This window comes from Tasmannia lanceolata, unplaced genomic scaffold (assembly GCF_043159265.1).
Source record: "Tasmannia lanceolata isolate RefF3 unplaced genomic scaffold, GAP_Taslan_0.1 ptg000015l, whole genome shotgun sequence".
Taxonomy (NCBI): domain Eukaryota; kingdom Viridiplantae; phylum Streptophyta; class Magnoliopsida; order Canellales; family Winteraceae; genus Tasmannia; species Tasmannia lanceolata.
Window position 1 is genome coordinate 37,815,759 of NW_027518692.1, and position 23,142 is coordinate 37,838,900.

Sequence of the window (23,142 nt, forward strand, 5' to 3'; positions counted from 1 at the left end):
CTAAAGGGCTCATATTGTGACCGGCTATTTTTTTTGGGTAGATGTTGGTACAAAAACAGTTGCTGTTTGCACAAAACCCCTATCAATCTACTTGCAACCAAATGCATTTGTAGGTAATTCCCTGCTATTCTCCTGCTGATCTACTTGCAACCAAATGGATAAAATGGACTTCTTCTAGAGATCTCCCACAAATCTTCAAAGCAACCAAACAACATTCCCTTCATCCACCACTAATCTCCCCATTGATTGATCTTCTTGTGATCTCCCCGTTGACTTCTTCTTCTCCTAATCTCCTACTCATCTACAAGCAACCAAACAGAGCATTAGGGAATTTGAGTGATTGTAATTGATTTTTGCAATTCATAAATTAAGGAATTTGAGGAGCCAAAAAAAACCCACATGAACATTAGAACCCAACAAAATCCCCACATTAAAAAAAAAAAAAAAAAAAAAACCAAACATGAAAATTAGAACCCAACAAAAGCCCCACACAGTGTATATCACTGCCTAACCTAACTAGAAAACCCGCATCTATTTCAAACAGGTAAGGGCTGGATTTTCTGAACATTATTGAGTGAGATATAAGGAGTTCAAAGAAAGATGAAAACAGGCCTTTGAGTGAGGTGAATGTAATCCAATATCTTTTGAATGTATTAAGAGAGATTGCCAAAAAATTTAGCCAAAACAAAACCCAGAAATTTCATGTCCCCGAAATTTCAGCCAAACCCAAAACCGGACCTTTCATAGAATTGGGGTTTTCTCCTTGCAGTTGCACAGAACCGAGAAATTTTAGAGAACAGGGGTTTTCGCCTTTCAGTTGCACATAACCATCTAAGGTTTTCGCCTTGCAATCATGCGGGAGAGAGAGAGAGACAGAGGGAGACTTTACTGCCGGTAAAAATAAAGGCACACTACCAAAGACAAAGTGGGCCCACATTGTTTGGATGATCAAAGCGTTCATTTGATGGGCCCGATATAGATAGGGTGTGCCCAAACAATCAGCTCCATAGGATCATACTAACCCTTCAATCTGTAGACGAACCGTTGAGGGGTCTACCTCACACAAATTGAAACCACATGGCGTCTATTTGTAACTTTTTAAACATTAGGGGTTAATTGAATGTGTCAGAAACTATAACTTTTTAAACATTAGGGGTTAATTGAATGTGTCAGAAACTATAGGGGTCTAAGTGTATTTTTCCCAAAAGTAAAAAAAGGAAGGCTACTGGAAGTTAGGAACTACCTTTTTCAATAATTGCAAAAACTCATGTTGTCTTTTCTTTTAAATTTGCTTGTGAGAGCTTTTGGAAACTGTAATAACATTTGACAGCTGTTGAGTCAAACATGCACATGCAAAAGTTGGGCGCGGAATAGATTTCGGCGAAAGTGGCTAGCAACTTCCTTTTTAAAAATTAGAGGAATGCTAGACTCGTAGGAGCCTGCAAAAAAAATGAACAAGAGGTCTCCCATTGGTCAATTTCCATTTATGATATCACATAAAAGGGAGATGATATTTTCACTCCCCATGCATTACATGCACACCCGTAGGGGGAGTAAAAATATCATCTCCCCACAGAAAAATTACAATCATAACTGTCACAAGTGAAAATTGACCAATGAGAGAGCCCTTGTACCCTTTTTTTTCCTAGGGCTCCTATGAGTTTAGCATTCTTCAATAATAATAATAATAATAGCCGGTTGCAGTGAATTATCCCACAAGGGGGTGAATTTATCACCGCCCCTCGGGCAGTGATAAATCTCTTATATCTTTAATCGACCCTGAGATAGACACATGGGGTCGATTTAAGATATATATGGGAGTCGATTTATTACTCCCCTTTCTTTATTGGATATATCTTTTTGGGATTCCAACAGCCTGTGAGGCTGTAACAACCAACTATTGAAGTACAAAATAAAGAGGAGGGTGTCATTATCAAAACAATAGGTCCAGTGGAATCAAGAGTCTGCTGCATTAATGAATGTTGGGAGCTCAAAAACACAACTATCTCACATGCTGATGACAACATTTACTCTGTCAGTTGAAGAGGCCATTACCAGCCAATAAATAACAGTTTAAAAAGTTGTTTAGGCACCCCATAGGTGAGGTTATGTAATCATATGTCGCCTTCATGCATTTGAACAGCTCAGACTCTCACTCACCAAAAACTGATCTATATTGCCTTCTACTGACTAAGAAAGATCATTGCTAATTAAAAGGTTAAGGGTAAGCATATTTATGAGAGAAATATTTGGCACTGCCTATTTGTCAAGATGTAGATTGTTAAAAACAGAAAATGAAATGTACTGGATGAATACAATCAACTTTAACTAGTGCTTATTATATAGACTATAAAGCACTTAAGGGATAAACATGAGATCGATACGGATAAGTGAGTGATAAGAATAATTCCAATCTAACCTAACTTCCTAATCTTGCATAGTTGCTTAATCTAGCACCAGTTCATCCAACGGTAAGATCTAGTGAAATCTGATATATCGTAACATAGATTGTTCATTTGGTGGATCCCAGTGTGGATGAGCCGTGGCCCAAGAATCACATTAAGTCAATGATCCTAATATCCGATCGATGCGGTTTTGTTCGTCATTAAGATTTGGTCAATGGCCCATACATGATGGAGTACACTATCGTGATTGTCACCGCATATGTAAGATGGTAATGCTAAGGGTAGCTGTGTGTTCCGTACTACTATGCTTATGCTAAATCGACAGTTAACTATCTTTCTTAAGTCAGTGGCAAGCAATAAGGGTTTTGTTAAGCACTCGTTAAGGTGTTTGGAGAAGAAATTTTACACATCTTTTGATAGAAAATCCAAAAAACATTTGTACAAGTCTCAAACAACATGAAAATTGAATGCAAAATTTCTTTTCCAAAGCACCTCCACAAGTGCCCCTTCGTTAACAAAACCCTTCAAATAAATGGATTATAAGTGATGTGGCGTTGGAAGCTCATGATTTGGCACGGTTACTAGCCAATTGGCACTTCTAGGAATGATTTTCCAAGTTAAAATTAGCCAATGGCCTTCTTGTGTTGGGCCTAAGACAACTGAGCTTTTTGAGAAATGTGTACGTACAGTTTCAATCATGTCCTCTGTATATCAATAGGACCATTTTGACCATTTCGAAACTTTCCCACACCACATTCATTGTTTTGTTATAGATACACATAAGGTTGTCTGGTTGAGTGAGCTTCCACTCGTTGTTACTGTTTCATCACATTCACAAGGCACAGTTTCATTCTAATACAAGAAAGATTAGACCTTCTTCCTCTCCTAAGTGCTGAGCTTTTATTTCTGTCACCCATCAGAATTTTACAACAAAATCCAAAAAAGAAAAATGACCCACAGACTGAAAATGACTCTCCCCATAATCCAATAAGGTCGAAAAGAACACGTCTTGAGATGAAACAAACGGCCAAAAGAACCCTCCCTCTCTCACAAACATATTCTACAACCCCCCAACGAAAATAACATTAGAAAAGAAAAAAAAAGGGACTCTATTCTGTTAGTTCACCAACACCACCTCAATTACACACTCCACCCACCTTTCTTTGGTGGTGGTGGTGGTGGTAGCAACTCTACATCCCTCCAACATTCCCAAGCCTTTCCAACAGTGGGAGAACCAAAGTAGACTTTAAGACTAAATAGGGATGATAGAACAACGCCATATGAACTAAGATTAAAAAAAAAAGTGTAAACCTATCAAAATTATATTTTAAAGAAAACAGGACTGTAAAAAGAGGGACGTTAGTCCCATGCACTGGTAACACCAGGACCACCACCACCACCACCGCCACCACCATACGCACCACCACCATACCCACCACCACCATACCCCCCACTGCTGTTGCCTCCGCCATAGTAGTCAGCACCACCCCCTCCTCCCCTATTAGAGGGAGGGTCCCTTCTAAAGTCACGGCCACCAAAGCGACCCCCACCAGAACGGCGGTTCCTTCCCCCTCCACCATACGAGGACCGTGCTGCATAACGAGAGAGCCAAGCAGGTACCTCCTGGTTTGATTCCTGCATCAGCTCTGCCAATGACCTCGCTAAGGAAGAGTTGTTCTCATTGAAGAAGGCTGTCGCCAAGCCTGTCTTACCCGCTCGCCCTGTTCGCCCTATCCGGTGGACATAATCATCAATATCGTTGGGGAGGTCAAAATTGACAACATGTGCAACATGAGGGATATCGAGCCCACGTGCTGCTACGTCCGTGGCAACTAAGATTGGAGTTGTGCCACTTTTGAATGATCTCAATGCGTGCTCCCTTTCCTGGATACAAAAGATCATTTTTCAAAATATGGTAAGTTGGCATGTAAATATAACCAAAAGGCAAGAAACATAGTCATGAAGACATTTTGGATATGGATGTATATGATTCATAGATAAAAATAAAGGGAATTTTGCTGGTCCTTAGTTTGTAAAATATTATCAAATTTTTTTTATTTTTTTTGAATGGTATTAGTCGCTGGATGATCTATATCCAAGAAGCTAACATCTCACAAAATAATTTTCAAAACATTCCTAAAGCATTTTAAGTCTTTTGTTCTTTACTATTGCTTGTAAAATAACACTTCTACCCTCAAATCGAGTCATTAATTATATTAAGGTCACATTAGGATACCTCATGTTTTTGCATTTGGATTTGAGTTTTGGATACAAAATACATCAATCATCCTCACTCATGCTCATGTTGTGCGAGAGAGAGAGAGAGAGAGAGAGAGAGAGAGCGGGGGGGGGCGGACGACGTCTAGCTGCAGCAAGGTCGAGGAGCAGTGAGGGTGAAGGTAATTGCCACAAATATTGATCTCCAAATAATGCCTTTCAGAACAGATTTGCAAATCGGATTTTTTTTTCACTGTTGTAGCTGATTTGGAAATCTAAAGATCTGATCCAGTTCCAAATCTCAACGGCAAATGTGAATCTTGTGGGTATCCAAACGTGGCCTAAAGGAAAATTAAAGAATCAACATTGTCAGCCAAGATTTGTTTCCCCAGTGGCCACCTCGTCGTCTCTCCACAATACTTTGCCTCTAAACCAGTCACCACCATGATTCAGACCCATCCACTAGGGGCACAACCCAACTGATACAATGGGTCAGCAAATGGCGTGGCAGCGAAGGTGATGTTGGTGATGAGATCAGAAAGGACCACAACATTGGCTCTTAGTGGGGATTGGGGTGGTCAGAGAGATGCATTGCGTGTTGGCAATACGCATTAGACCAAGCAACCTTATCTCCCTGCACTCCAGATTCAAAACCTAGAAAGGGATTTCTCATTTATTTTTTATTTATTTTTTTATCTCCCTGCACTCTGATCAAAGAAAAACAAAAAGGAATTTCAAACCAACCTTTTGATCTTAAAGGGAGAGAAAATGCTTGGTCATTTCTCTTGTTTTTCTGGAAGTAGAGCTGGTCATTGATAAAGCGCATTAGTAAGCCAAAAACCCAACTTCGGAGATCCTTCTACCATTTGTTTTAAAAAAAAAAAAGGTAACCAGTATCTAGTAAGTAGTTTTATTAAAGACAGCAAACTGATTAGAGTTAGGGAACAAGATGTCCCTCGCGATGTAATATGAGAGGTTGCAGCCCTGCACAAGAATGCCACAGATTAAACCACTACAGCCTTGAGAACCCAACGACCTCCCCACAATCCATCTTTCACCAATCTGTCCGCCATGGAATTTGCCATGGTCTAGCTGTTGGATTATTTCCTACCATTGTCTATCTATTAAACAACGGTAGAGATCCTTCTACCATTGTCTATCTGTTGGATTAATTTCTACTCAGATACTTTAACCCTTTAGTTTGTATTGGCTCTCTGAATCTTGGGTTTTTTCTTATTGTTTCTTGTTTTATAATTAGTAAGCAAAAAACCCACCTTAAATCCTTTATCATTTTCTCTCTTAGATTCTTTTCTTCCTGTAGAATTTCTTTTGGCCCTTTATTCCTAGAGCAGAGCAGAACCTCTCATGACCACAGTGGAGCCCAGGCTTGTCCTGCCGCCCAGAACCAGAAAGAAACACATATTGAGTCATGGACGGCATGAAAGCAGGAAGAGAATCAGAAGATGTGTGGATGTGACGAAGGACATCCGTTGGATGAGTGGGACATCGAAGCAGAGGAACGGCGGGTAGTGGGGACGAAAGCGCAGGCTCGGCCATCCCAGGTGAAATGAAGGGCACAGTTTTGGAGTGCGTGGGAAAGGTATGCATCATTGCAGTCGAGACAATGCAGGGCCCACCAACCAATCCACTCCTCTACTCAGCCCCCACTAACCACCCAGAGAGAGAAAATCAAAGAGGAAGAAGACTAGTCTTTGTTTTCATACATTGCAATGGGATTCGGGCAGCTACAAAAGTTGGGAAAAAAACCAAAAATTTACCCTAAAATCCATGACTTTAAGGAGAATACTAAAAACAAGAAATACAGCTAGAGTAGTGGAATGGGAAAACATGAAGAGAATCAAGAAGAACAAGGGAAATCACAGCAAATTGAGGCATCAGAGGGAAATTGAAATGAATTTGAAAAATACAGCTTAGTGGATATCAAAAGGAGAGATTTCGTAGGATTTCTCAGATATCCTTTGGTCAAATCTGATGGCCACACTGCCATCCTCCTAGCTCCAAGAAAAAAAAAGGTGGTATCAACTACCTTACCCACCATCCACTCAACCCTTCCCATCGTCGTCAGCTGCATTTCATCGACCTGCCACAAATCACTGTTGTGGCCCTATTTGAGCACATCACTGCCACATCATTTGCCGAACGACATATTGCTTCACTATGCCACTCGCTATGGACGGCTTTTCCCTTCACCAAATTTGCCCCAGCCAGCAACCCCTCCAGCCCTGTCTTGGCCCACCAACTTCTCTTCCCATCTCCAACCAATATGGCACAACAAGGTGACGAGTTAAGGTCCAGATTGAGTCTTGAAGAAAATATGTGTAATACTTTATAACAATGGCAAAATTGTAGCTTTAATTGAAATAACAAATGGCAATTAACAAAATTTACTTTAAGGGACGTTTTGGAAATTCTCTTGAAGTATAAAGCCCTGGCGCAAAAAAAATTGAATTTCCAAGTCCAGCACAAGATTAAAGAAATGTTGTTCTTGCTAGTTGGTCAATGACAATACCACAATTGTTGAAAGCACATGGAGGATAGATATGGAGAGGGACCACTTAGAGGGCAAAACACAAAAGGCAAAAGCATCATCAGGCTATGGACCACAAAGCCAATCACTGTAGAAGTAAAAAGCCATGTGGGAAACCACACGGCATGGAACACACCACACAAACCATACAAACAAAAAGAAAATGCACATCCAGGATTTATCTCCAACGAGAATGAAACCCATTCCGCAAAGCCAAGCCTAACATTGATGAGGGCCATAACCCTGACGCTGAGGTATTCCTGTTGTGGACATAGCCCAGGTGTTGGGGATACTCGAATCAAGGACCAGATGTGGGTGCCTAAAAGGTGGATTAGGATCCTACAGCCTAAGTGGCTGCAGTAGAACATGGAGAGGCGTTGAGGCACGTGTAGGTGCAACTCCATCCACGGGTACCTCCTGACACTGTACAATATGTGGAGTCTCCAAGGCTAGAAGACGTACAGGAAAATCTCGGGTAGTGCGATCCATGCGCTCCAAGTAAGATTGCAACCCCTCGAATTTGCTGTTTAAGCTTTCCAACAACTCAACTATTGGGTGAGTTCCATTGGATTCACGGTAATGAAGACCACTTCATGTGGGCGTAAATGAGGAAACCGACAATAGAATGAAGACCAATCTCAAGATAAAAGAATGAACGGATATGATACCTTAAATCTTAGGCTCCAAAACCAAATCTAGAATCACTCTAGATCACCTTAAGGCTCCGCACCCTCAAGTTGTGGCCCCGCACCACGATCTAGGCCTTGCACCTAGACAATCCAAGAACCGCTCTTGGAACGAAGGCCTCCCACTTTCAAGAACCTAAGCTTCTCACTTGGATATCAAGAATCTCTCCTGGTCAAAGAAAAGACATCTCACCCCTCAAGAAATAACTAATTTTTTATTAATCGACCATCACGCTCCTCAATGGCCCCTAAGGCTTACAATATATATAATAAGGGATTTGCTACCGTCCATCACAAAAGGTATTTCGCGGATGGCTTGTTGCATGTGAGAGCAGCCACCTCGTGGACGAAGACAAAATCTGCTGAAAAGTGAGCATGTGCGGCAGCTCTCACATGCAGCAGGCCATCCGCGAAATGCCTTTTTGCGATGGACGCTAGCAAATCCCATATAATAAAAGAAGAGAACTAGAAAGTTTCAAAACACTAAAATAAAAACCTAACACGTATACCCCTCATGTAGACATCCAATTTTGTCAAGGTGGTACTAATGATAGGTGTCGCGAGGAAGAACCTTATGACGAGCACCAGTTCGGCTTCTCTCAATCTCTTTAAGGTATTTTCAGAAGAAAATGATTTCCGAAAGCCGTTTTAAACAACCAGAAAGCCTGTTTTAAAACAGCACCAGCCTCTTACGGCATAAACTAGTAAGCCCGTTGTCACGTGGCATTTTCAACCCAAAAGTTAACTTTCAGTCAAAAGCATACGCTTTTACCCAAAACACTTCACCCAAAAAGGTTGCAATATTAGACTCGTTGGAATCTCCTCGGAATAAGGAATCCAACGGATCTGACCGCGCGTGATTCGGAGTCCAAATGGAGAAGTTACGAACAGCCGAAGTTTTCCAAAAAAGAGACGAAAAATCACGCTTTTCGAAAAAGCACAAATTACGAAAATACCCAAGGATGATGTCATCCATGACATCATTAGGGTGAATCACCCCACAAATTACAAAAATGCCCTCAGGAATGATGTCATCCATGACATCATCAGGGTGACTCACCCCCACAAATTACCAAAATGCCCTCAAGGATGATGTAATCCATGACATCATCAGGGTGACTCACCCCCACAAATTACCAAAATGCCCTCAAGAATGACATCACCCATGACATCATCAGGGGTGACTCACCCCTACAAATTACCAAAATGCCCTCAAGGATGATGTCATCCATGACATCATCAGGGTGAGTCACACCCACCAAATCTCAAAAATACCCCTCCACTAAGTCTATAAATAGAGGAGGGGGGGTAATTGTAAAGGCATGGTCCCCCCTCTCCCTCCTTTGTTGATGGGTTTTTTCTCTCCCCCTCTTTGGTGATCTTTCACCTCCCCTTTTTTGGTTATATCGAACCCCTGTAGAATTTCAGAAAAAACCCTAGTTTTTTTGTGGCGTGAGTCACCCTGATGATGTCATAGATGACATCATCTTTTAGGGCATTTTGGTAATTTGTGGGGGTGAGTCACCCTGATGATGTCATGAATGACATCATGGGTGACATCACGAGTGATGTCATGGGTGATGTCATCCTGAGAGCATTTTTGTAATTCGTGGGGGTGACTCACCCTGATGATGTCATTCATGACATCATCCTTGAGGGTATTTTCGTAATTTGCGCTTTTTCGAAAAGCGTGATTTATCGTCTCTTTTCAGAAAACTTCGGCGGTTCATAACTTCTCTGTTTGGACTCCGAATCACGCGAGGTCAGATTCGTTGGATTCATTATTCCGAGGAGATTCCAACAAGTTTAATATTGCAACATTTTTTGGGGAAGTGTTTTTCGGTAAAAACGTATGTTTTTGGGTAAAAACGTATGTTTTTTACTGAAAGTTAACTTCTCGGTTGAAATGTCACATGACAACGGGCATACTGGTTTATGCTGTAAGAAGTCTTTTGGTCAAGGCAGCAGAATTTAAGAGAAGGGCTCGAACAAGCGCAGTTACGGGTGATCCCCTGCTGTCCTACGCAGCGAGGGAAAAAACCGGCTCCCACAACTCATGATTTAAAGACCCTCCCAACTTAAAAAATTTCAAATACATGCGTGGGGCCTATTTATAACATTCATAAATCAAAGAACTTAGTGATTTTGACGGATAATGACTCCCTCTACGACTTAAATTAAATAACACTCTAAAAACCAAATAAAGCTATTTTAACTTCAACAATGGGCCATATCTTCTCAACCCCTTGATTCTTCATGGCATCTTGGATGCCCCCCCCCCCCCCCATCAACTAAGCCACAAATGGAAAACACAGAAGTTGCCATAAACCATCTCACCTCAAAAACAAGAGCAAAGTTCCTCCACAAGATAATAATACCAACAAGCAGATGAAAACCATATTTGCTACAATCACGTCCATGATTGAAGTCACCCAATCAAGAAGCACCCATCATTATTGTAAGCTCCCTGGTGACCGTTACACATCCTTGTCCTCAAAACCACAACCAAGTTTCAGTAAATCACAAGCCTAGCTCAAAACCATTCCTCGTGCCAGGAGCCACAGATGCAATCTTCATCAAAAAAATCGACCTCCGAGTCCTGGAAATGGGAGACATGCTAAAAAAGAAATATCAAAACCTTTTGAGTTTTGACAACACTGTCAAAACATATCATCCTCCCCTTCACATTTTGTGTTATTACTACCCATTACGTTCAAGGAAACTCAAACCAGATCACCATAATTCTTAGAAAGATTATCACACAAACTTATCAAGCACCACAAATATAACACAGCCCTAGTTCTCTATAAGGTCAAAAGAAGAGTATTGAAACCCATAGCCATGTGACCAGCATACCACAAAAACATAGATCATAAGTTTAAAGCCCATAGCCAGGTGACCACTGACCAGCATACCATAAAAACATAAAAAATAAGTTTCAAGCAGGGAGTAGAATATTTCTCTCCATGTGTGTATATCAATAATGAGGCCAGGGCAATTATTAATTGGCCCATACACGGGTAACTAGCATACCAAAAACAAAACAAAACATAAATCATAAGTTTCAAGCAGGGAGCAAAATATCTCTCCATGACTGTATATTAATAATGAGGCTGAAGCAATTATTGGCTGCAGGATGACTCAATAAATTTTTAGATAAAGTAGAGTGGCTGTGCTACAAGGAACCAAGCAAAAACAGGTACTATTGAATCACCAACACCAATTCTACAATGCAAAAATTTTCCCTTCCAACTGAAATTCCACCACGAACACCATTTTCTTTAGCAATACCCAATCAATTAAAATAGTCCTTATCTTCGTTTGCCAGTGTGGAGTGTAAACACCACCCAAACTCTACCTGGCCTTAAACTGTCATGGGCATCATTTTAATTTGAGGAGTCTTCCCTCTTCCCGTTGAATCAAACAAAAGCAATTTGTTGAGAAAACCCTTTCGAGTCCTAAAAAACTATGAAATGTTCCCAAACCTAAAAAAACCCATAAAGAATAACCCTATAAGCATAACCATCTTAGAACAAAACACAGGACAACAGATTATGCACCACGACAAAATTCTTAAGACTCCTGAACCCAGTAGAGAATATGCTTCCCAACCATACCCACAAACTTCCAAGCAACCTTGGCTCACCCAAATTCAAGCACTAGATCACAAGACAGATCTAGCCACCCCATTGCACCGAGATCAAATATGCTAAATTAAATAAATTTGTTTATTACCTCCATATCTCTTCAAGATAAATCCAAAACCAAATTTAGAAAACAGCTCAAGAGACACTGGTTTCACAGTTTTCATTGTATTTGATCCCCATCAGTGAGACCTTAATGAGAAAGTAAATTTACACACCCTAAAGTCAATTTAACCTTTAGAAGCCTGGATACTAGACACTAGGTAAAATATCTAAAGTGCAGCCAAATCAATAAGGCTATGTTTGGTTGTGGGTATTTACCTCAGAGAGTAGTGGCGGAAGTAGTCAACAGGGAGGAGACAAGCATTGGATTTTCCTAGAACTTACCTGGGAGAATAGTAGTATGCAGTTTTGGTTGTCAACCTGGGAGAATAATGATAGGTGTCATTACCAATATGAGAGAGAGAGAGAGCAGTTCCCAATAAATTTAAGCAAAATTCCACCTTTTATTGTGGGTTTTGGCTTGAATTTCATAGGAAGGGGACAAGGGTGACACGTCAGCAGACATGCAATGATTAACTAGGAGACATCTCTGGGAGTCCCCAGGAATTTCAATGCAATGTTGGCAACCAAAAAAGGAATATTGCTGACATGGCACCCAAATGCCAAGCAAAATCCCTAAGCCTCCCTGGCTAAACAAACCCCAAGTGCTTGGTTGCACAAACGCTCGGCATCCATTGGAATTTTGAGAGAGAAGTAAAGCCGATTCCTTGTTTGGTTGGCAATATTGCATTGAAATTTCATGAGACTCCCCATCATGTTCCCGACATAATTAGCTTGTCTGCCCATGGGCATCCAACTCCTCGCCTTCTCACTTTCAAACCAAATTCTACCAAAAAAGGAGAATTTTGGATTAAAATCTTGGAAATGGTGCTCTCTCTCTCTCTCTCTCTCTCTCTCTCTCTCTCTCTCTCTCTCTCTCTCTCTCTCTCTCTCTATATATATATATATATATATATATATATATATATATATATATATATATATATATATATTGGTAATGACACCCCTACTTTTTCCCCTACTCTCCGAGTCTATGCCGCACAACCAAACACTACTGTAATATATTCCACTATTCTCCGAAAGGTAATTCTAGACAAATCCAATGCTTGCCTCTTCTTTTGACTTCTTATTCCACTACTCTCCGAGCCTATGCCACTCATCCAAACATAGCCTAAGAGAAAAATGAAGAACATGAATGAACAAACACAGCCTCTCAAATTCCTAAAAATGACAAGGTTGCTTTCCCAAATCACTTGATGCATGCCATCATTATGAGATAGGGCAGCCCTACCAGCATCACATAAAATCACAATCATCTAACCTAGAAACACATGAATCCTAAATCCACTATAGGTAAGGCAGCCCTTCTTCTAAGGTAATTGACCACAATAGACGAAGGTAAATTACCACACTACACCAACCCATCTTCCAGCATCTATAAATAGAAGCCATTGGCCTCTCGCAAAGGGTCCTGGCCTTGGAGAACTTCACCTTACAACTTTTTTCTATTTCTCCTTCCTTGTCGGCCAGTCACTAATTCCTCATTTAATATATACTCTGTGTATCTATTGGCCTCATATACTATCCTGACCATTTATGCAAGGTTAAGTGACTGCACGTCAATCTTCTAATAACAGCGATGATAACTTAAACAAGTTCAGATGACAGCATCATTTTCTCCCTTGAGGTCAAAACCCTCCCAAGCATGGCAACTACTTTCCTACTCCAATGCAATATAAAAAGATCCATTAATGATAACCAGCAATAGATATGGAAGCAAAATGGAAGGCAGATTAGTTATCAGAACCTGTCATCCTAGTAGGATATCCAAAACATATAAATGTAGAATAAGCAATCATGGGAGAGGTACAAAAAATCCACTGGTGACCTTATTTCATTCAAGCAGAGATGACGACAAATAGAAGCAGCAAAACAATATGCTGTTAAATACAATAGCAATACAAAGATAAAAGCAGAAAGCAGAATAGATTTTATTTTTATGTTTTTGAATGGCAAGCAGAATCGAAATGTGCCTTTAAATTAATATATGACAATTTCCAATAACACATTCAACTTACCTGTTGTGATCTGTCACCGTGAATAGTAGTTGCAGGAAAACCATTTAAACACAACCAGTGTTCCAATGAGTCAGCCCCTTTCTTTGTCTCCACGAAGACCAAAGTCAGAGCTTGCTGTAAACTCAACAAGAAGAGAAATGCTTATTACAGAAATGAATAATGAAGTCCCTCAAAGCAACCATATCAAAAAAAAGGAAGAGGGTGCCCTAGATTTTGTCTTTAAAGGTAAAGACATTGTAGGGTGCCCTGGATTTATAGATCACAAAAATATTTTAATCAGAAATAAATCCATCAATAAGATTCTTCTAATGTAAATACCAGTGACAACCATTGAAAGACGTTGGTCCATAGCCCAAAAAATAGCAGGCATTTGTTTACCCTCAGTCTTACCTTGCCATGAGCTCCATTTGCTCGTTGAGCATGAAGAAGGTCCATGAGGTGACTTCTCTTGTCAGATTCGAGGACAAATTCAACTCTTTGAACAATCAAATCAGTACTTGAACCAACCCTTCCAACAGCAAGAAAAATGTAATTCGAAAGAAAATCAGAGGCCAGTCTCTGCAAAAAAAACAATCCAGCGAAAAGTTGTGAATCACATCAGGATAGCTGCTTTTTACAGCAAGAATGCTACTAACAATGACTCGAACAAAATTCACAAGCAATGGACTGTTAACTTTGACAAGAAACAAGCATGTAGCACCATCTTGAAGGCAGATAACACTGGAACATGCAGAATCTCCTAACCACTAGGCACAGTGAATGCAAGTTACTAAATTAGTTTTTTACTAGCACCTCAGCATGGATAATGGCATCTTTTTTTTTACAGAAGTTTCTAACGAATACATGAGTAAAGTCACAAATCACAACAAAGAGACAAATGATCAATAAATAAAAAGAGGAATCCAAGAGGAATAAAAACAGGCAAACCAAAAAGGTAAAAGATAAATGCGAAAAGAGAGACGAACTGACGAATTTTATAGCATTACATAGTGGGATCTAGCCCACAAATGCATGCACCAACAAGCTAACATAAATCACATAGTGATGTATTACATAAAGAACTCTATTAAAGAAGCATATATGTGGCCTATTCATAGATAATGAACTAACCTGTATCTCCTTTGGAAAAGTGGCGCTGAACAGCATGGTTTGCCTCATACCTCGCTGAGGCATGTCCATTTGTTCAACAATCTTTCGAATTTGCGGTTCAAAACCCATATCCAGCATTCGATCAGCCTCATCCAGAGCCAAATACCTAATCATCTGTAACGAAACTCTAGCCCTCTCCAACAAATCTACCAAACGCCCAGGAGTCGCCACAAGAATATCAACACCCCTCTCTAGCTCCCGAAGCTGCCAACAATAAAACGCAACTTAATCAGTCCAGAAAGCACATCAAGCATAGAATCTCATACATTAGACAGCCTGCACAGGAACCCTGCTACTTGCCATAATTGTAACATCAAGTATTAATGACATCTAATGAGTAATAGACAAATAGAAACATTTTACTAATTCATTAGCCTTTTGGATGCAGATAGAATGTCATTTATTTTGTGCAGATGATCATAATGACATATGTACATGTGATGATGGTTACTATTGCATTGTGATAGCTGCATAATATTTATGTGATGCACACTGAAGAACTACAAGAATTTATCAAATAATGTGATTAACTAATCTCCGTCGACAAGTAGGTTCACTACACACACATTGTTGACCCACCCTGACACAAGTAGGCATTTGGGATGAGGAACATGGAGGTCATAGGCGACCCTAATTCCTTAGATCAGAATTTTTACTAAACATGGTACAGAGGCAAAGATATGAGATGAGACATGTGAACCTTAACATTGAGGGTTCCAGAATAGTATTATTATATGATTATATACCTAGTTCGAGATTGGTAAAAACATTAGTGTGTGCATCATATCACATGTGATTGAGACAAATATCTATATGCGAACGATTGTTGGTCACTTAATCCTCGTGCCCTTAGAAACTTATATTCAGAACATGTATAAATATAACCTTAAAAAGTCCATTATGAGGCAGTATAGTGCCTAGTAATCTTTCTTCAACATGCCAAATCAAGGAAAAAAGAGCACATATAAATACAACTGGAAAAACACAACGTGCATATGAACCTGATTATCTATGACCACCATATAAGGGAAAGAAAACAATCAGATGACAGCAACATACTCTACCATGTGCATATGAACCAAACATTGAAGAAAAACTTATGTGAACACTCGATATGAGAAAGGAAATAAGAGCAAACGAAGGTAAGCACTTTATCCAAGATAAAAACACAAGGTAGAACCAAATTTCTCTTGTTTAAAAAGGCTTCAAAAACCCCAAGGCAACACCAAGTTCTACGGAGTGAGTATACAAAAAGAGTATTTACACTTCTAGCAACTTGATAAGAATGAGAAAATTTCTGCAAGTTATTTACGTCGGCAAGTTATTTTCTAGGTATTGCAACTTAACTACCTTTTAAGTAGTTCCTAATTATATCAGTATGCAAGTAAAACGGCTTACCAGGGCTATGATAATTTCCATAAGAATTAGCATTCAGTTAGTCCCCAAGGGTCCATTTAGATGCACCAAAAAGTAGGAAAGTAAGAGTAAAAGTACATATTTTCCATTTACCAGCTTTATATGCTTGCCATTTACTATTCACATGGCAGTCCTTGTCGGCTGTAAATTTTCCACATACAAGCCATTTTGCACCGATTGATTTTCCTCTCAAATCAAGATAAAAGGGAAAGTAGAGAAATGGGAATCAAAATCCCTCCTCATCTACTTTTGTATTAAACAGCCCCAAACCCTCAAGACCCTCGTTTAAAGTAGAGAAATGGAAATCAAAATCTCCTCTTCCGACGTCGCTCCAAACCCTCAAGACCCTTGTTTAAAGTAGAGAAATGGGAATCAAAATCTCTTCTCTTCATACCTCTTATCAAACGGAGCCTGGAATCAAAAAGCTCCAGACCCTCGAGAGCGTGCATACTTTCATCTTATATAGTAACTAGGTGTTGTCTACAAGCCAGCTGATTGGAGAAATTGTTTGGAAACATAATTAAGATTACAACACCAAAATATCCCTCACTTTGACTAAGTGGTTTACTGAATGTTTCAGTGTTCATTACCAGCCTGGGGCTACTATTTGCAGTGCTAACGTTTATGATGTATCCAATTTTTTTCTTTTGTTTTTTATTCATCAAGAACAAGTGTGCTTAGTAAAAAGTTGCAAATAAGAAGAATAAGATGATGAGGAACATTAAATGAAAGAAAATTGTCACTTCAGTAGAAATGAAAATTTCCCAAGCAAATCAAAATCACAAGACATTAGTTACCTACAAGTCCACATTTCCCACTCGACTTCATATTTAACAATCTTGCCAACTTTCGATCCTCGAAATAGCAGAGGAAGCGTGGGGAATTCACCAACATGCCTAAATAAACATAAATCTAAGTAAATATTTAGTATTTTTAAATAAATGTGGCAAAGATGATCCGGACAGCTTGTGGAGGGCGTTTCTTCTTTTGTGCTTCAGTATAGCTACCTTTATGGCTTTTACAAAGTGTATCATGACCGGGTGGGTGTTTTTCTTCACTTGTAGAAGTAGATTAATTAGACGATTTTTTAGGATTAAAAATTCTTAGTATTTTTTTGAATGATCAGGAAATTTTATATATATATATATATATATATATATATATATATATATATATATATATATATATATATATATATATATAGAAAAGAGCCATACAAGAAGATTGAGATGGTCAGATCAAAAGAGCAAACAACAAAAGGACGAATAAGATACATAAAAAGTAAAACCACTGCAGCCTAGGGGGGAGGAAGTCAAAAGTCTCCAAAATGTCCCCCCCCCCCCGCGCCCGGCACAGGCCAAAGCATCAGCCTCAATGAGAAAAACTCAAAGGATGGAGACAACTTCCAAGCAACCATCGAATAACATTGACGGAATCACCCTATACCACCAATAATGACAAGGCACTCTCATTGGTTAGCCTTACACCTTGAAGGAGCGCCTTAAGTTCAGCTTCATTAGAATTGGATCTACCAATCGGACATGAGAATGCCCATATGGTGGATACTCTCTCATCTCTACGAAGACCTCCGACACCCGATGGACCCATATGGTGGATCCCCTCTCATCTCTACGAAGACCTCCAACACCCGATGGACCCGGATTGCCCAAGCTCAATGCATCGAAGTAAATACTAAGAATTTAAAAATTCTTTGTATTTACTTAGATTTATGTTTATTTAGGCCTATTGGTGAATTCCCCACATTTCCACTGTTATTTCGGAAATCAAAAGATGGTAAGATTATCAAATATGGAGTAGAGTGGGAAATGTGTGCTCGTAGGCAACTCATGTTTTCTGATTTTGATTTGCTTGGAAAAATTCCGCTTCTACAGATATCTGAAGTTACAATTTTGCTTCATTTAATACTCATCATCACTAGCATAATCATCATATTCTTCTTCTTTGCAACCTCATTTTTTAATTTATTTTCACAAACCTTTCTATTTGCATAGAGATACAAGCACACTCGTTCTTAATGAATTAAAAAATAAAAGCAAAAAAATTTCTATACATTATAAACGTCAACACTGCAAATAGAAGCACTTTGGGTGGTAATGAATATCAAAAAATTCAGCAAACCACTTGGTCAAAGTGAGGAATATTCTGGCGTTGTAAGCTTAATCATATTTCCAAATAATGTGTCTCAAGTGCGAAGCAATTGGCTGTCTCTTTTTCCATTCATGAAAAAAATATGCTCACTGTTTTTAAAAAGGAAATCCTACTATGAAATAACTCAATAAATATAACATTTTTTTCCAATCACACCCAATTACTGCATAGGATAAAGTCATGCACGCTCGTGAGGATCTGGAGCTGTTTGATTCCAAACCATGTTTAATAAGAGGTTAGAAGAGAAGAGATTTTGATTCCTAAGATCCCCAGATAGGGGAGCTGGAGCACATGACCCCGTTTTTCATAAAACCCAAGCCCAAGCCTTGTCCGTAGCCACCATTAGAAATCAATCCCATATGCAAAGATATGTTATCGCCACGCTATCCTAAATTCCAACCTTCTATTGTTAGCTGTCCTGATCATGTCGTCATTAATTGTTGTTACAGCATCTTTAGCCCAACAAATTAGCCACAACACAACATTGCTCCGCAATAACATAAAAAATAGAAAGTCGCATCCCCCCCCACCTAGGTAAAAAAAAATGCTAAACGATCACAAATTTACTTGAGAGCTCACGTAGCTTCAAGCAGGGATTGAAAAATCGGTTTCAATTTCGGTGAAAAACTTATAATTTTGGCCGAAATTTTTAAACTTCGGTTTCGGTTTTAAATTTATGTCCTCACCGAAATCCAAAATTTCGGTATTTCGGCCGAAATTAAAAACCGTGGCTTCAAGCAACTAATGGATGGGGTGCGCACCAAGCTATAATATTATAGGGACAATGAACATTACGCGTATGCAATTCCCAATCTTGAAGCATTTCTCTGATATAAACACTCCAAAATTCTTTTTATTACAACCACCAACTTAGTATTATATCTGAAGAGAAAATCAAAATGCCTTACAACTTATTGTACCATTTTAACACCACATGCCTTACCCTGGTAACATTGGCACATTATTATATGAGGAACACATAATATAACCATAAAAGGTCCATTATAAGGACAGTATGGTGCTTAATAATCTTTCTTTAACACCCCAAATCAAAAAAAAAAAGAGCAAATATAAATACACAATATAGTGCCTAATAATCTTTCTTTAACACCCCAAATCAAGGGAAAAAAGCAAATAAAAATACAAGTGATAAACCACAATTGACAAATGAACCTGATTATATATGACCACCATCTATAGGAAGGAAAACAACCAGATGACAGCAACATATTCTGCCATGTGCATATGAACCAAACATTGAAGAATAAACTTATGTGAGCACTCAACCTGAGAAAGGAACTAAGAGCAAATGAAGGTAAGCACTCTATCCAAGATAAAAACACAACGTGGGCCAAATTCCTCTTGTTTAAGTAGGCTTCAAAAACCCCAAAGCAACACTAGGTTCTACGGAGAAAGTAGCACAACTAACAAAAAGAGCATTTACACCTCTGGTAGCTTGAAAAGAACAAGAAAATATAGAAGTAGATTATTTATGTCGTCAACAAAACCATCAAGGATGCAACTTGCCTACCTTTTAAGTAGTTCCTAATTATATCAGTATACGAGTCAAAGGGCTTACCTGGGCTAAGATAATTTCCATAAGAATTCGCATTCAGTTAGTCCTCAAGTGTCCGTTCGGATGCACCAAAAAGTAGGAAAGTAAAAGTAAAAGTACATATTTTCCATTTCTTCAGCTTTATTTGGTTGCCATTTACTATTCACAAGGCAGTCCTTGTCGGCTGTAAATTTTCCAAATACAAGCCATTTTGCACTGTTTGACTTTCCTCTCTAATCAAGATAACATAGAAAGTAAAGATATGGGAATCAAAATCCCTTCTCTTCTACTTCTGTATTACGCGTCCGAGCGGACCTCGAGTTCTTAAAGAAGATGCAAGAAACTGATTGGTTTTCTTTATTATTCATCCATGCCAATTTAGTGCAAGCAAAAATTAAGGTTTTAAATTTCGATTTTGGATTCAGTTTCGGTTGTCTCGGAAACAAAAACGTTTCAATTTCGGTTAGAAATTTCGTAGAAATCCTGTAAAATCACCGGAACATATCAAAACATATGCAAATAATATAATTTAGGATTAAACTTCGGGAAATGCTAGAATAAACAAAAAAAAAACATACTTAGAAAGCATCACAAAAGCAAGACAGCCATCCATAACGATTTAATAACATCGTACACCTAGTGAAATGCTTTGTCGAGTACGTGTGATGATTCAATACATACCACATTTCACATGTAATTCATATAAATTTTTATACATAATATATATACAGCATTTCACATGCAATTTATATAAATATAATTATATATTACATATTGTGACCTGGTGATCACGGGTTTGAGTCACAGAAACAACCCCTCTCTGCAAAGCAGGGTAAGGAAGGCTGCGTAAATCTAGCCCTCCCCGAACCCCGCAATGGCGGGAGCCTCGTGCACTGGGCCGCCTTTTTTTATATTGATATCACATACCACTAATGCACTTGCGATTTTGGTTTCGGTATGTATTTCAATTTAGGTATCATTTCAGCGAGGATAGAAACACACATTTCAGTCATTTTGTGTTGGTTTCTGTTGCGATTTAAAACCACGGCAAAAATATCAAATTATGCATAACCAACAAGTTGCTCAAAAATTAAAAACATTTAATTTAAAAAAAAAAAATTATGAAACTGCAGTAGAAGCCATTTTAGAGAAAACAATTTTGAAAGACCAGGAAAATAGTGGGACCTGATGATGTATCGGTGCTCCTCCATAAGCAACAACCACCTTGACTCCAGTCTGATAGGAAAACTTTTTAGCTTCCTCGTGTATCTATAGGAGGAAAAAAATATTATAACAAGCCCAAACTAAACTTGCCCCAAAAATGCAACTAATTAGAAGTTTCAATATTGGAATTTACCTGGCATGAGAGCTCCCGCGTAGGAGAGAGGATAAGAGCAAGTGGGTATACCGTCCGTGCTCCCCGTGGTCTCTGAGCAAACTGACCGTTCATAATTCCACTGATGATTGGAAAACAAAAGGCAGCAGTCTTTCCTGATCCAGTCTGTGCACATGCCATCAAGTCGCGCCCACCAAGGGAAATCGGAATGGCATGGCGCTGGACAGGAGTAGGCTTCACATACTTGCATCTTTGAATATTACGGTTTAGTGCATCGCCCAAATCAATCTCCGCAAAAGTATTCACAGGTGGCGGAACATTATCTCCACTGGTTTCAACAGGAATGTCCTCATAGGCATCAAAGTTGATAACACTATTCTCCTGCCCGCTAAACGCCTGCTCGGCCTCATCCGAATTCTCAAATGGGTTCACCTCTCGCTCCTTCCCACGGTCCCATCCCCCACTTCTGGTGTTCCAACCACCCCCACCAACACGCCCCCCACCGCCATAGCCTTGGCGTCCCAAATCGCGATTTGGGTCACCCAACTGTGTCCCACCCACAGGAGCACCATAGGCAGAACGATTCGTACCAGATGGAGCATCATTCGAGGCTGGCAAAGGAGGCTCAGAAGGAGGACGATTACGCAAATGTGGTGGAACATATGAAGATCGCGTGGGCCTAGGATCGGATCCTGAAACCCCAGTGTTAGCAGACGAACCAGCAGCTACATTCTCAGCTGCCGAATTCGCAACAGAATCCGCCCATGATGTTCGCATAATTGAAAAGTTCTATACTATCTTCCCCTTTTGCAATCACCCAGAAAAAACCCTAATATCCAAAGCAAACCCCAATTCCGTACACCAGACCCACAGAAACCCTAATATCTAAAGCGATCACCTTCCTAAAGCTAAATATAAAACTCGATAACAAAAAACCTAACCGTCTCCAAAATCAACTCCGATATAAAATTTATAATCTTATCAGATATCAACAGAAGAGAATAGAAAGGGCAAAAAAAAAAAATAAGGCCTTTCTCTCTAGCACCCTCGACTCAAACCCTAAAAGCCAAAAAATAAAACCTCACGATCTCAGAAAATGCACCAGGGAAATCAAATCATCCAAAAAGAAAATGATACAGCAAGGAGAAAAGAAGAAGAAACTGGGATACAAATAAAAAGGACAGTGATCTATTCTAACAGATGAAGAGAGATTTCAGAACAGAAGGAGGAAATAAGGATGCGATGGAATAAGCAGAAACACTAGAATCGTTGAAGGCGGAGCGTCATTTTGGGGATTCCAGAAACCCTAGTCGCGGACAAATCTCTCTCCCTCTCTCAGACGGACAAAACTCAGAAATATATCTTTTCCACCCTTTTTCAACACCCAAGGCAAAATTCCTTCTCTCTCAGTCTCTCTAGAGTCCGTACAAGGTGGGGTGGCGTCGTAAATAAAGGAGCGGTCTAAAATTGCCTACTACACGGAGAGACGTGAATAAATGGGCATGTGCAAAAATAAAAGGGAAGGCAAATATACGTTCCGACTCCTAAATGACAGAGATACCCCCATTGAGTATGGTCCATGGAAATATGGAATTGTTGTTTATGACACTTGGCGGGCGTGTGTGGGGGGGGGGGGGGGGGGGGGGGGGGGGGGTCGCAAGGGATTTTAGCGATATTTGGCGGACTTGGCTTGTCACCCGTTAGTCGTGGGCGTCAATTTTCGGGAACTATGAAATCATCCGTTAGTCGCAAATTCTCCAGAAGCGTGAACTTCTAATGGGACGGGACCTTAAAGTTCCGCATATAAATAAGAGCGAGCAACCAATTGTCACGTTGAAATAGGTGGTATTTGAAAGATCCCCCCACCTATCGACCA

General features: G+C 39.6%; 1 protein-coding gene across 1 annotated transcript; it reads right to left on the minus strand.

Moving 5' to 3' along the window:
- Positions 1-3,286: 3,286 nt before the first annotated feature.
- Positions 3,287-22,733, minus strand: LOC143847086 (DEAD-box ATP-dependent RNA helicase 37-like). The gene is made up of 6 exons (XM_077355765.1): positions 21,288-22,733; positions 21,116-21,199; positions 14,752-14,994; positions 14,032-14,199; positions 13,642-13,755; positions 3,287-4,289 (listed from the first exon to the last, which is right to left on the minus strand). The coding sequence occupies exons 1-6, from the start codon at positions 22,041-22,043 to the stop codon at positions 3,765-3,767; spliced, it is 1,890 nt and encodes a 629-aa protein (XP_077211880.1). The 5' UTR covers positions 22,044-22,733; the 3' UTR covers positions 3,287-3,764.
- Between the last annotated feature and the right edge of the window lie 409 nt (positions 22,734-23,142).

What these genes read in the sequence shown, in the direction of transcription:
- LOC143847086 (XM_077355765.1), bottom strand. Translation starts at nt 22,043, where the DNA reads ATGCGAACATCATGGGCGGATTCTGTTGCGAATTCGGCAGCTGAGAAT. An exon ending in GAGCACCGATACATCATCAG is followed by an intron (nt 14,995 to 21,115) that starts GTCCCACTATTT and finishes TATTGTTGGCAG; the next exon opens with CTTCGGGAGCTAGAGAGGGG. An exon ending in CTTTTCCAAAGGAGATACAG is followed by an intron (nt 14,200 to 14,751) that starts GTTAGTTCATTA and finishes TTTTTTTTGCAG; the next exon opens with AGACTGGCCTCTGATTTTCT.